Source organism: Corvus brachyrhynchos, unplaced genomic scaffold, assembly GCF_000691975.1.
Source record: "Corvus brachyrhynchos isolate BGI_N302 unplaced genomic scaffold, ASM69197v1 scaffold32, whole genome shotgun sequence".
Classification (NCBI taxonomy): Eukaryota; Metazoa; Chordata; class Aves; order Passeriformes; family Corvidae; genus Corvus; species Corvus brachyrhynchos.
Window position 1 is genome coordinate 4,953,200 of NW_008237919.1, and position 14,737 is coordinate 4,967,936.

Below are 14,737 nucleotides of genomic sequence, written 5' to 3' on the forward strand. Positions count from 1 at the left end.
TGCATCCCAGTCAGAGGATGTTAGTCACTGATACTTGTCATCAGCTGGTTCCCTGAGCCAGTTTTGGCAAATCTCTTGGAGACACAGGTTGAAGCCTGTAGGCTCATCGTCATTTTCCTTTGCACTTTCACTCCTTAAATGGTTAATTTTGTCTGCCCATTGAGCCAGCTCACTAAGAGGATTCAGTTTGTTTGCAGCCTGAAACATTTGTAGTAACATTTTGAGTCAAATCATCCACGAGAATTTCAAGGTCATTCCCATCTGAAGAAATTGTGTTCAGAGCAGTCTGTGGGGCCCCTGTCAGCCTCAGCATGGGGTTACAGGAGGTTGTGCCAGCAGGACAAAGAAAGTTAGTGGATTTCAGCTTGTGCAAAGCTCCCTATTTGCCTTGATTTAAAGGTCCCAGTTTCAGTCCTTTATGGTGTATTTAGGTTTCCTTATAGGCCTCCAAGGGGCCGCAAACTTCTTTATTCCTTAAAAGTATACCTTGTTGCTGTAATTGAAGCCATTTTGTTACTGTAATTTCTCCCTAATATTACAGTTCTAGTCAAGTGGTCTTTCCCTCTGGAGGCATCAATTACTGTGGGTTTTGAATAGGCCTCCCTCCAGTACAGGTACTTTTGCTCCCAATGCCAAAACCAGGTCACCATAATTCCCTTCCCTAATAAAACATGCTTCTGTGTTTCTTCTTTCAAACCCAATGTGTAACATGTACTGGTGAATAATTCCACTCTTTACCATCCTATGTAGAACTTCTGCCATATCTAAGAAAAACTAAAGAAAACTACGAATTTAATTATTTTTTTCTACATTCCCTTTGTTTTCATGAAGATGTTGAATGTCCAAAGTCCAGGGAGAAGCTTATAGGGTTTGTGCAGGTAGTGAACCCATGTAGATTTGTACTCTGGTGAGGGAGCAGGGGAGCAAGCCATAGCAGTGCACTTCGTGAAAGATATTCAGCTGAAATGAAAACATCACAAGGCTCGTTGGCTAACCCATGTCTGTGAGGCACAGGTTTTTCTGTAAGTTGTGGTATTTTGACACCTGGTCCCCACAGCTTGATGGACTCAGTAGTGAGTCCTCACTGCTGTGCACCCTGTGTCTGTTTGTGGATTAGTCTGCATGACATCTCTGGGGATGGGGGGGAACAAGCTCTGTATCACAGACTGAGAACTGAAGCAAAGTTTGGTGTCTCTCTTTTTATTGCATAGCCACAGGAGCAGAGGCTGTCAGGGTCCAGCTGTGACCTGCAGACTCCCTTTACATACAAACACCAACTAAAGTTTCCCACTTGCAACCAAGTTAATACTCTGTGTTATTGGGTTCATCCTGCTTTATTACAATTACTTGTTTCACAATGTTCAAACAAAGTGCAGCTTTGCATTTTTGTGAATGGTTCCCCTATGAAACCCTAAAGATGCTTAACTCAGATGGGCGTATGTAGTAGTTATCACTGTCATCTGCCCTAAAACTTGAACTTTTCATGAGATGCCACTTCTGGGACATCTGGCACTAAAAATGTGTTTTCTGCATCATCTCACAATTGAGGAAGATGCCATGGCTGTTTAGCTCCACAGGAGATTCCTTGAAGCATCTTTCTGTTATCTAACAGCTTCTGCAATGAAGCACCGCTAAACTGACCAGGGAAGGAATTATGCCATTAATGGAAGCCTGTATGTCTGTTTTATGACTTAGATTGCTGTCAGAAGGGAGTGGCACTTGTGTGATGAATTGATTGATGGTAGCCAGTCTGTCTTATATGCTATAAATCAGCAGGTGTGATGCAACTAGAAGGACTATGTAATCTACTGTAAGTCAGGTTCTATTACCCAGAAGTCAAAGACCTGAAAAATCAATGCACAGCTATATTTCTCAAAGTTTGGCATGTCTTACTGTACAGTTTCTATATAGCTTGAACCTGCATTGTACTGGGATTTCCTTCTTAATTCATGGAATAATTTCTCCCTTAAAGATCCACCCATAACATTTTGTCTCAAGATTGAGCAGGATGGGCAGCATGAGTACATCAGCAGCCTGGTGCTCCCTTGTGCTGTACAGTTTTTTCCACCCTTGGCAAGAGCCACCACAAAAGCCTGTATATTTTCTTGTAGGAGGTGGAGCTGTGCCGCATTGGCAGCCAGGAGAAGCTAGGGCTGACTGTCTGTTACAGAACCGATGATGAGGAGGACACGGGAATCTATGTCAGTGAGGTAAGGACATGACGTTGGGGAGGAGCATGGGAGATGCTCATGGAGGGCTAAATGTGCCAAGGAATGAACAAGCAAGTGCTCTGAGATGGGAGTGAAGAAGTCTTGGCCATCAACCAGCTCATGTCACTCTCAATTAATTTAGATTATCAGTTCAAATCATGAGTAATATTACTAGTGGGCTTCTTTAGTATAAGTGCTTTTAACTACAACATTGTAATTAGTGAAGTACAAAGCAGTATGAGCATGGTCTGAATTTTGAAAGAAATGTGTCCTTATGGAGATCAGGCAGAGCTTTTGAGGAGAAAAGTGCCTTCTCCACACCCTGCTTGCATTCTCTCTCCCTCTGCCACGGCTTCAGTAATCCTAACAGTGGTCAATCATTATTGTATTATTTCTGTGTTTGTTACAGTTGTGGTACACACAGACATATCACAGATGGGTGGAGAGAGTAGCTTGGGAGATTAATATGTTGGAAAACTGAAAAATAGAATTCTGGATACTGAGATGGGGTGAATCCTCAGGTTTTAATTGGCTCCACTCAGAAAATGTGGCACCCAGCACAGATTGTTAGTGTTTCACAAGGTCAGTCCGCAAGACTTCAAAGACCACCATCTCGCTTTGAGTGTCCAGTCATTCAAAGAGGGGTTCTTTTCTGGGTAAAATAGAGCTCTTCTGAGTCCAAGGTCACTGGTGATTGTTCTGCACGAACTGTGATCCCAATTGCTCACTTTTTTGACATGTTGAACCAAATTTTGACATTAGAGAAAAGTTCTTCACTAAAAGTGTGGTTGGTTCCTGGAACAGGCTGTCCAGGGGTGTGGTCACAGTAGCAAGCCTGTCAGAATTAAAGGAGCAACTGGGCAAAGCTTTTAGTCATATGGTTTTGTTTTAGGTAGTCCTGTGAGGAGCAGGTTTTTGGACTTAATGGGATCCTTATTGGGTCCATTCCAACTTGAGAGATTCTGTGATTCTAAATTCTTAGTGAAGCTCATGGACAGAGAGGACCAGTAAAGACAATTCTCCTATGTATCAGTGAATGGGATGAAGGCAAGATTGCACATAAACAGGCAAGTAGCAATGTTAAAGCAGCTGAAAAGCACAGCCTTGGAGCAAGAATGAGGAATTAAAAAAAGTTACGTAAGACTATATCTTCCATCAGTTGTATAAGCTGTACTGTTAAATTCTGTTTGACCTTGTGAGGGCAAAGAAAGTTCAGGAATCTCTTAATATATTCCAGGATTATATCTGAAATACTTTGTTTATCCTACATGATAAATTTTTCTCAGATCTTTGAAAGTGAATGTAATGATATTATCTTTTGTACTTGATTAAGGACTTCAGATTCATTGTTTTTTCTATGACAATGCAAAAGAGGAAAATAATATCTAACAGGTAGAGGATGTAGCCTGTGAACTAAATGCTCAACTCAAAATTTTGGTTTGAAAAAAGAGCTTATGGCATGATAAGATAACCATCAAGTGAAAGGTGATAGATTGAATTGCCCTGCAACAAACAGTAGGTCATTGCTCAGGGATAAGCTGTAGTGTCTTTTGATAAACTATCACTGAAGCCCTAGATATCTATTTAGGTTAAACTAACTTAAAATTAACTGGTTCAGACTAGGAATGATTTACAGGACCTGTGAGTGATCTATACAATCTGGGTCCATTGGGTTTTTTTGATGTTTCCTCACTAACAGCAAAATTCCAGAGGAAATAACAGATTGATTACTAAGGTAATAATTTATTAGTAAATGCTTCCATGGAGGAAAAAGAATCGTGCCCAACGACAGGCCCATTTGTATAGAGGTATCAACTGCTGCAGAAGCTTCTCAGTCCATAGTGAACTTCAGGAGAAAAGGGGTCTCTGTCATTAATTTTTAATGCTCTGACAGCTGAAGATTAATGCCTGACAGTGGCATAGGAAAGTATTAATTTGAAAATCATATGCTCCCAACCCTTTCTGTCTTGAGGCTTTTATCTGGAACAAGCTCATACCATCATTTAAAGAACTGTTTCATTTCTGTGGCTGTACAGGAAACTTCAGATTGCCTCTGTACTGACTAAAAATGGTACTTTTTCAGCTTGTGCAATTGTGCAGCTGTTCTAATTTCCCATTAAATATTTTCATGTTCAGTTACTGGTTATTGTCCTGTGCAGGTTGATCCAAACAGCATTGCTGCCAGAGATGGACGGATCCGTGGAGGAGACCGCATTTTGCAAGTATGTGAAAATAGACTTTTCCTTAAACTCTTTCTATAGACAAACATGCAGTGCCATCTTCTCTGTGGACTGTTAATGAGGGAAGGTATTTCTCTTTGTTACTGTGATCGATGAGAAAATCCATGTCTGTCTGTTTTTTAACACAATAGCTGGGAGCTAGAGTGCGTGTACTGAGAAATGAGACTGACAAACTCGTTCTGGCTCATGCACTTATGTCTCATGTCTTTTTTTTTTCCATATTTATTAGAAAATCTCATTTCCACTATGTTCATCTCAGTGTCAAATTCTAAACAGGATCCTGCAGACATAAATATGAGTGTCAGAGACGTGCTGATCATTCACCAATCGCATAAATTTGGGGAAAACTCATTTATGCTAAGCATAGATAATAAGAGTTTTCGTAAAAAAAAATGTGCTGTTTAGAGAAGGATGATCTTGAACATACTTAAGGAGGGGGTTCATTAGGTTTTTGTTAATATTTTCTTTCCTCCCCCAATAAGATATTGCTCTTCTGAATTATTTTCTAATCCACCACCTTGGCTTTTTTTTCACCCTTTGTTTCTGTTGATCCACTTGCCTAAAGAGCTACCCCAAAGATAGGTTTGTGTGTTACAGCATAGGTGGGTGAGGGTGGCTGGCTGCCATACAGGGCAGTGTACCTGTACAGAGAGGGTAACAGCTAGAATGGCAGTGGGTTTCCATTTTCAACCAACAATGGGTAGTGCATTTTCCACCCTAGCACAAAATCATGAAACAGGTACCAAAAATCACTTGACTGGAAATTTTTTGCTGTATTGTAGCATTTTAATTCTGGTTCCAAGTTGATTTGCCTTGTATTTTGGCCTTTTTTCACTGAAGCGCCAGAGAAAGCTCCTGGTGATGACAGGTTGGTTTTCTGTAACGTGTTCCATAATTACCCTTCATTAATTTAAGCAGATGAGCTCTCAGGTTTTCACAAGATCAGTCTGTTCCTTCCTTCCAATCTTTTCATTTCTGCAGGAAATACCTTTGTTGAAACCTGTATCTCTTATCCTGCTACAGCTTAAATCAGCTTTGAGAGCCTAGCTACACAACAGTGTCTATTAGCTGGCTTACCAAAGTGGTCCATTTTCTAGAGAGGAAACAATCAATTCGATTTTAATATCGGGGCTCACTTGGGGGCTGCTGGTTTTTTTCTCTGTGTGGATGGAATTGTGAAAACATTCACAGGATGATGTTCTCCCCCAGAAGGCACAGATGCCATGGTGTGAGGGCAGTGACGTCCTTGGCAGGACTTGGGGTGAAAGGACCATACCATGGGCTGCACGTAGGAGAGGAAAAGTTAGGGCACTGCCTTCCGGCTCTTTATATGAAATACCTACTGAAGAAATAACAGTATTTTTAACTTTCAAAAACCAGAAAAACACTCCTTTTTTATTTAACTGAGTAGAAACAATTTTCCATTCCTACTCTAGTTGCGTCAAAATAAGGAAAGAGAGAGTAGGTTCATTTTCCACTCCTTTCCTTGTTCTGTAAAATTTCTGGGTGGACTGCCAACAGCAGTTCAGGCGAATGTTCTCCAGTTCCTAACGAAATTCAATTCGTTTCAATTATGAGTAAAGACTCCAGGGTTGAGAGAAAACGTAGATAATTCTGCCATCCTCTTGAGGACTGGAGCATTACTTTAATGTCAGTGCTGATAGATAGCTATGAATTTGATCTTTAAAGTTAACACACAGGGTTATGTGGGGTTTACTTTCATATCTGAAAACACATTGACCCTCTATCTCCTCTTATTGGTGGCATAGCTCAGAGAAACAGAAGGTGACGTTGCCATTGTGGAGGGATTACACTGAGGCTGGAAGAGATACAGATCCTTGAGCACCGGGGCATTTTCTGTGGGTGACAGGTGGCATTGGTTAAGGATATGGGGGGGAATGCTCTGTTATGTGTATTCCTCACAAAATGACAGCAGGTTTCCTCTCCTTTTTGAGGTTCTAACTGCCCCCTTCTCACTCTCAGAAACCACCAATCTTCACAGTCTAAGGATCTGAAAACTCCCCAAGTACTTTATATGAAATGTTACAATGTCAAGGGAAAGTTGGAAGAGGGCAGTCCTAGTGGGAGTTTCCTAAACTTCTGCTATATTTAGCTGTGAACCTCTGAGCTAAGCACAGTCTATGGAGCAGGCTGAAGTCCTGCTCTTCCCCCGTGATAGTGAGGCTGGGGTGGGGTGGGCACCTCCAGGTAGTATGGGGACAGCCCAGCCGCCTCCTCTGGGGTGCATGGGGAGCAGCTGATAGGTGTTACTGGAGCAGCCACCATGTCTGGGAGTGTTTTACACAGGCTGGAAATCTGCTCCTGAGCCTCTCCGTGGCTACATCTCTGCTTTTCAGGTTAGGGCAGCTCTGTGTTACCTGGTCCCCCGCAGACCACAGCTATCCCATCATGTAAGTTTTGAAGGGTCTCAGACATTTCACTCACTGCCACTTGAGTGATCAGGATGCACTGGGATTTTCTTTAATCTAAATTAAAGCTGTGGTTTTGAGTCAGGGCTTTCAGGCCAAACATATGTACAGAAATGCAACTTTCTCTTGATTTTCAACTACAAGTTCCTACTACTTTGTAATGGAATCATTAGAAGACTTTTTTCCACAAAATATATTCAGGTACTTCTGCCTTTCAGTTTTGTTTTCACTCTTTTTGAAATACACCACATTTTGGAGGTTTTGTTGACAATATGAGAATAATCCACTTCTTGTGCTGTGAATTGGACAAAACTGAATTCATGTGGGAAATAAGATTTCTATTTGATTCCCTCATAAATGGTTTTGGACAATGAAAATTGTGTTTATTACCATGTAGTCATGGATGTCGTTGTTTTAGTGGGGTTACAGAATAGGAGAAAGGTAGCAAGAAAAGACAAGTTTCATCAAAGAACTACTTTTATTTTGATTATCCCCTTGTAAGAGGGATACATATGTTTTGTGTGGTACTGGCTACTAAGCTGTCTGCACAAATATGAAATGATTAAATGGAGCAGCAACAAGCAGTGGCCTGAAAGTATTGCCTGGTGAGAGATAATACTGTAGCTCTCTAATTGGCTCTCTACCAGCATTCAGGGTGACTGATTTCAGCTGTAGCATTACCAGTCTTCTTTCACCAGCACTATTATCTCAGAGTGACACTTCCATTACTCTGAACGGAGAAAGATGAACGTCACCTGTCAGGGGCTGGTTAATTGTGTTGCTAGATGTATGTTACCAGGGCGCAGGTTGGACATTTATGAACATAACTGCTTCCTCTGATGTCCACCATCCTTCAACGATCAATACAGCTCTTACAGTAAGCGCATAATTGAGTGAAGGCACTTACCTCTGAGGGGCCAAAGATGAGCCCATTGCGCAATTTTCATTGTCCATACATTCAGCACAAATGAGCTGATATCTGCCCTTTATTGTGTGTTGCTTTGTGGAAATAGAAACTAATGTGCCACTTTCATTTGTTTCCTAGATAAATGGCCAGGATGTCCAGAATCGGGAAGAGGCAGTGGCGTTGCTCTCCAGCGAAGAATGCAAGAAAATTGTGTTGCTGGTCGCAAGGCCAGAGATGCAGGTTAGACTAAATAGATGCACTGAGCCAGAACCTGGGTTATACCATGCATTCACTGTCACTGTAAGTAATGAACTGCCAAGAAATAGGAATGCCAAAGTTACTGACAAAAGGAAAAAACAGATAATTGCAGAGCTTTGCCCTCTTTTATCCAGCAAAGAAAATAATATGATATTACCAGGGCTTGTTTTCCCCAAATGAAACAATTTCTTTTATAGCAGAGTGAACAGGTATATAAATAAAGCTGGCAGCACCAATATGACATTAGTAAAATATGAAGTAGAACTTGAAAACTATGCATTACTCATTAGATGATTCTGGTTTGTTCAGGGGATAAATTTCCCATACTTATGTTTATCAATTTTATCTTTTACATGAAGTTTATCATTTATATGAACTTACACAAAGCTGTAGCTTGTCATTGGTGAGGGGGCTTTTTATGCTTTGTGCTTATAAGCAGACATGTAAATGATTCATCTATTTATCAATTACAGGACTTTCACTACATTATCATTCAGCAAATGGAAATCTAATTGTTTTAAGAGCACCCTGGTCACAAAAACACGCCTGCATCTTGGGAGGTGCATTTTCAAAAGTTTTTAGAAATACTTTTATGGTTTTGAAAATAAAATTATGCCAGTGCCAATAATCTTGCCATGCCAAGAATGTTTAATATCGTTGCAGGGGACAGATGTTAGATTGATTATCAGATAAAGAAGAGTTATAGTGGTAGAAGACTACTGTTTTTACATCCCTTTATATTCTATTTGTAGGCCTTTGCAAAGCAAAAGGTCACTATATTATCTCTATCTGCCAACAATTTAGAGTTGGTTAAGTTGCCATTTGTCTCTCATGCTATTGATCTGATATTTTCAGTCTCACTAGCTGCATATTCTGTATAAATTAAATCACGTAAGTTTAATTCAGTGCCACTTGGAATCTCTACTTAAATACAGTGGTTATGAGAGTCACAATTTCAGCATTCATATCCTTTATGTTTTTCAGGAAGCTAAACAATTCTTATAAGACCAGTGACAAAGTACAGCAAAAATAGGTGTGCCTCACTTTATAGTGCAAAACTGCAGTCCTCAACTTCTGAAATTTTGAAAGAGATTTTTCAGTATTATTCCGACTGTTTTTCATTAGGATTCTGTTGCTCATTAAGGAACAGAAACTCATCCACTTACAAAATACATGCCCAGAGAAAGTTCAGTCTCTCTATTTGTTTAGACTGATCAGCATGAAGTAAGGAGTCATGATAAAATCTGTATGAGTTAAGGAGTTACTTATATGTAGCATTGTAACTTCCCATATGAATACTCTTTGCAAATAATGAAAGTGTGGTTTGGTTTAGGTTTGGGCCTTTGGTGTTGGATTTTTTTGCTTAGTTTATGTGTTTTAAGAACATACTCATACAAAACAGATGAAAAAGCCAGAGTATGTCAGAGATCAGGCTGTCAACTGATTTCTGGTAGTTATGTTGCTTTGACTCTGGTAAAAGACAGCAGGATTAAGCAGGCATTATTTCTAGATAGAAAATGGTAATGGCAGTATTGCAGCCTTGAAGGATGATTGCTGAGCACATTCACTCAGTAACAGGGAATAAAACCCCTCAGACCACTTATTTGTGCAGTGAATAATGAAGTTTTGAAACAGAGCACTAGGGGAGCACACCACACACAGGCACGTGCACTCCCGTGTGTGAATGTGTACACAGTGTATGGTAGTGCACATGTATGCTAAGCCATTTTTTAGTTTTCTTCTAAAAGCTGTAACATAACATAAGCATTCTCATTAGTTATATACTGGGTCTGCCACAATCAAATCAGCAGATTTGCCCAAGTGAGATTCATCTTTCGTCCTCCAAATTTGTTAATCTCTGCAATCTCCTCAAGTGAGGTGAATTAAACTGTGTCCTTTACAGTAGAGGAAGGCTGTGCTCATGCTTTCCTTGGGGGGAAAAAAGTAAACAGCACAAGAAAACAAAACTATCAGATGTTTCATAGAATGTTTCGAAAGCCCCATTAAGGACAAACATAAAAAGTTATATGTCCTCAAGAAAAAAAGTCTCTTCCTAATCCCAAACTGTAGGTGGCTGGCTTTACCAAGCAAAATGATGAAAGGCTTATTATGTGCTTTATAAAAGAAAAGAATTCATTGACATGGGCAAAACCACATCAGCGTTTGTGAAGGAAACAGTGATGTTCTGCCAGTATTCCATTAGAAGTACTGCACAGCATCAGTCACTCCTTGTGTAGCTTTGAACTACTGGTTCAAAGTACTACTACTTCTACTACTACTACTGGTTTCAGGTAGCTTTTCTGACTGACGTCTGTGACCAGACACATCCTGGCTTTGAGGCAGTGGTAATTCTGCTGTAGGTGGTGGCCTGTGCTTCACTGCTCTTGCCATCTTGGGACATGAGTTCTTGGTAGTCTTGTAATTGTCTTATGCTGAGGCTTTTCCCTTTTAGCATGGTTTTATCCCTGTCGCCCTGTGGTTCGTTCAATGACAAAACAATAAGTGTTTCCTTCTGCTACAATCCTGTCATTATAGCCAAGAGTGCCACTGACCAGTGGTTTTCTTTTTGATGCAGTGTGCCATCTGGCAAGGGATTGCAGGTACAAAGGATATGTGCCATGTGCACACATGAGCATGATGAACAAAATGGGAAGAAGAGCATTTTAGGCCGGGGTTCCTGTTTTATCAGTTTCAAAAGATGTGAAGGGTGTGAAATGGGTGCAAGAAGAGGATCTATTTACTTGAGAGAAAACATAGCATCCCCTCCTGTCCTTTTGCAACACCGTGTTCACCAAATGTCAATGTACTATTTTACACATGGGGAGAAAAAAACATGCAAACAGATAAGCCTTGCTTCCAGACACACCGGGAGAACAAAAATTGCCTCCCTTCAAGTCACCACATCTGTTTATTTGTTTACTTGGAAGATCAATGGGAAAATGGTGACAGAAGCGCAGCATAAGGTTTCTATTGAGGTGGTGGTAGCAGGGCACATCTCTGGGATGGAGGTTGTTAGAGAAAAGAGCCCAGTTGCCTCCTGGACCTATTAGTAGTATTGCCATTCTTTCAGTGCAGGGTCTCTCAGTAGTAATGAACATGACAGCTTCAGGATTATGCGCTGTGCCTTTCATGCCTTTTGAAAGGAAATAATGTCTGTGCTGTGCAGTCTCCTTCATCATGAGAGAAAATCAGTCATACTGTTTTACGAAAGGATAAGAGACATGAATCCCATTTTTTTATCCTTTTTCTTTTCCTTTTTTTGAGATGTGAACTCCTACCGCCTGGCTTTCTTAAGAGAATCATTAGAATAAAAAGAGCTAGTCAGACATTGCCATTTGGGTTTACTTTATTTTAGCATGTGTCCTTGCTAACATAAAATAACATAATAATGTATTCTTTGCAGCTGGAGGAAGGGTGGCTGGATGATGAAAGGAATGAATTCTTAGAGGAGTTAAACTTGGAAATGTTGGAAGAGAAGCATAATGAAGCAATGCAGTACACAGCCAATGAGGTGGAGCAGGTAGGACCACTACTAAACATATCATTTGAAATTTTTCTGGGTATTCTTTTTTATTCATAAAAAATGAAACAGTATGCTGTAAAATGGGGTCAAAAGGCTTTGATAGAGTTCTCTCTCCAAATGCTGTGATCTCTGGCACACTGTATGTAAGGAAAAGGAGAACAATAGATGCTTAGCCCCAGTATGGCAAGTTAACAAACAATTTAAGAGGGTGTGATACGTGCAGATTTCTCCTTTTCTCTGAACTCTCAGAATAATATTGCTTTCCTTCATTAATTCTGAAGTGTTTGGGATTTATGATGATATACTTTATGTCAGTTTTTTTAAAACTGGTAATTTTAAACTAATAACACCAAGGTCATGGGTTCAATCCCCGTATGGGGGATTGAACTTTAGAGTTTGACTTTATGATCCCTTTGGGTGCTTTCCAACTCAGAATATTCTGTGAATCTCTGATTATCGGTGTAGCACCTAGAGCTCTGAGCTGAGATAGGTACCCCTCTTGTTGTATGCATGCAATGTATGAGCCAGCCTTGCACCAGAGAGCTTGCAAAACAAGATAGAAGTGTTTAAAATAAACAACAGGTGTTTTGGTAATGCAAGTGTATTTCTCTTACATGACAGTGCACAGCTCAGCATTTGTTTTGTTAATGGAGACAAATAAGCTGTTGTTAGCATAGTCTCAGCTTGCTACTCTCCTGACTTTTACCTGCCCATACATTCTGTAGGCTATGTGACTGGGGCAAAGATGCCATACAGTTTCATCAAGGGGTCTTCTCAGTAGTACTTTGTTGTGGAAGGTGTAAGTACCCACTCCTGGATCAGATGATCTGTCAGTATGCACACCGCTGTGAAGTCAAAGAAATAAAATTCAACTTCTCCTGGCTTCTGGATTTATGCAGCTAGGAAGAAGCTGTTTTTCTACCCACAGAACTTTGTGACTTACAATTTTTTCCCCATTCTAAATTGCTCAGAAACAGAGCCTGAGACATTTTTCTTTGAAGTGAAGAGAGGGAGAAAGACTAGGAGAGCCTTCTCTTTTCTGGAAACCAGGGAGCTTCTTTGACTTCAAATGCCCCTCTGCTTGGTCCACACTGGGGGCCTGAATGTGCATTTAGTCTGTTTCCTCCTGACCTCCCCTCCACTTGAGGGGACCCAAATCCTTGACACTGGGTCACTGAGTAGGCGATAGTTCATAGTAAAGCTCTTCCCTGTACATAAATGAAATATTCATTGGGACAGAGACACTGACAGAATAATTAAGTCAATTATCTGAAATATGATAGATCAGATTACAAATATTTGATCTTATAAGCATTTAATTATTTACACAAAGTGGAATAATTCTAGGGTCAGAGGCGAAGGGAGCCTGCAACAGGATTTATACCAGCCTTTTACTTGTGGCTCTCCTTTCCAGGCAGTGAGCCAAACCACTGTTTCCCCAGGTTAAATGTGCTAACTTGCTGCACTGCTAGCTACTTTCAGCTGATATATGGCATCTTGTTTATTGTTTCAACCAAAATTTTATCTTGGATAGCAAAAGATTTTCTGTCAGACAAAGCACTTGTTCTTTGCAAATCAGTTTCATTTGTATGGTGACATTTTCACACAAGCCCCAAGTTCTGGTAGAAATTCTTGAACAACTGTATCTACAAACTCCTACTAGGCCCTCAAGTGACATGGTGGGACCTTTGAAATCATTTTACAGTTGTGACCTTCCACTGCAGAGCTCTTGTCAAGCTTTGGCTTTTTCACTGAATTTGGGTTGTGGATAGTGTCAATTAGTAAACAGTGGTATTCTGTGAAGTCGTTTCTCAGAACCCATTGAAATTGTTTTTTCCCCTTTGGAGTCTTTTGCCAAGCTTTTTTTTGGTATTTTTTGTCATATTAAGATTTTATATTACTGTAAAAGAACACTACACTTGAAAAAAATGGTGGTTACTCGTGATCTGTCAGTATCTGACATTGCATTGCTTGAAGTAATTCTAGGACAGCCAGACATTTCTTTGCCCTTCTGATGAGTGATCGAATCAACCAGATGCAGCTTGGTGTGTAATGGGGCGTCAGTAATTTGTGACAGCTGCTGTCTTTCTAGACTCTATGTAGTGACTCATCAAGTCAGAAAACTGGTTCTTTACTCCTTGTTAGGCTGGGAATCCTTGCAGTTTCCTGAGGGGATTCACACTATCCACTGGAGCTATGAAACCCCTCTCATTGAAGCTGCCAGTGGCAAATCTGAGTATCTTCAAGCTCCCTGGTTGGCCATGGAGACCAGCCTTGATTTTTTTATTGAACAAAAACATAGTCCTCTGGCTTCATAATCATCTGTCATCATGAATCTTGAGAGCTGCAGGAATGAATACACTCTCTGTCAGAATATCCTTCCAAATACAAGTCCGTTATACCGAATGCCATTTTAACATTTAATGTGAGTTGTCACAGAAAAATTTGGTACAGTTTGTAATAGAAGAATCAAGTAGATAGTCATGTCTTTTCTGTATATTTTTGACCTACTCTGTAGAATTCAGTCAAGAATTGTATCTTCTCTGTATGGAATAGTCCAATAAGCCTCAAGGAAAGATGTAATTCTCCATTCTTTATAACTCATTTTGTTCCTTTACAACATCATGGTTCATTGTGCAGCAGAGATAATTTTCAGAAGAATACCATACATTTGCCATGCAGAAATTCTTATTGGTTTGATGCTATATATCAGAACCTATTAAGAAGAAGAAAGAATTGGATAAAAAAATTATTCTAGTCCATTCAAAGCTGAAATACAGTGAAAATATCTGGGGGAAAATCCTTTTTATTTGAGGGAGGCTTGTTTTAAGAGACCAGCCTTGTTTGCAGAAGAGCATTTTCCCTTTTAGTGAACCACTGAAAACAATTCCAAATTCCCCTCATGGTTTGAGTACCTCATGGTTAGCGTGCCAGTGGAGATTCCTCTTCCTGTGACCAGTCTCCCTCTCACTGTCAGAGACTGACCAGAGAGCCCAGCTGTGTTTGTCAGTGCCTTCAACTGAATCTTACTGCATTCAGACTTTAGTAGCAATATGGGTTTTGAGTCCCCATATACATCATAAATTGTAAAATGAGAATAGAACAGTGCCTGAATTCCTGCAAGATTAGCCATTTTATAGGCAGGAATGGTTTCTTGAGGTGAAATGCGC

General features: G+C 40.2%; 1 protein-coding gene across 5 annotated transcripts in view; it reads left to right on the forward strand.

The window, feature by feature from the left end:
* The window catches only part of PDZRN4 (PDZ domain containing ring finger 4), a 275,404-nt gene that overhangs the window by 255,944 nt on the left and 4,723 nt on the right, over positions 1-14,737 (forward strand). For all 5 annotated transcript variants that reach the window (XM_017733133.1, XM_017733135.1, XM_017733134.1 and 2 more), the window contains 4 exons: positions 2,112-2,210; positions 4,370-4,432; positions 7,925-8,026; positions 11,448-11,564. In XM_017733133.1, coding sequence (XP_017588622.1) covers positions 2,112-2,210; positions 4,370-4,432; positions 7,925-8,026; positions 11,448-11,564 — 381 coding nt within the window. The remainder of the gene's footprint in view (positions 1-2,111; positions 2,211-4,369; positions 4,433-7,924; positions 8,027-11,447; positions 11,565-14,737) is intronic.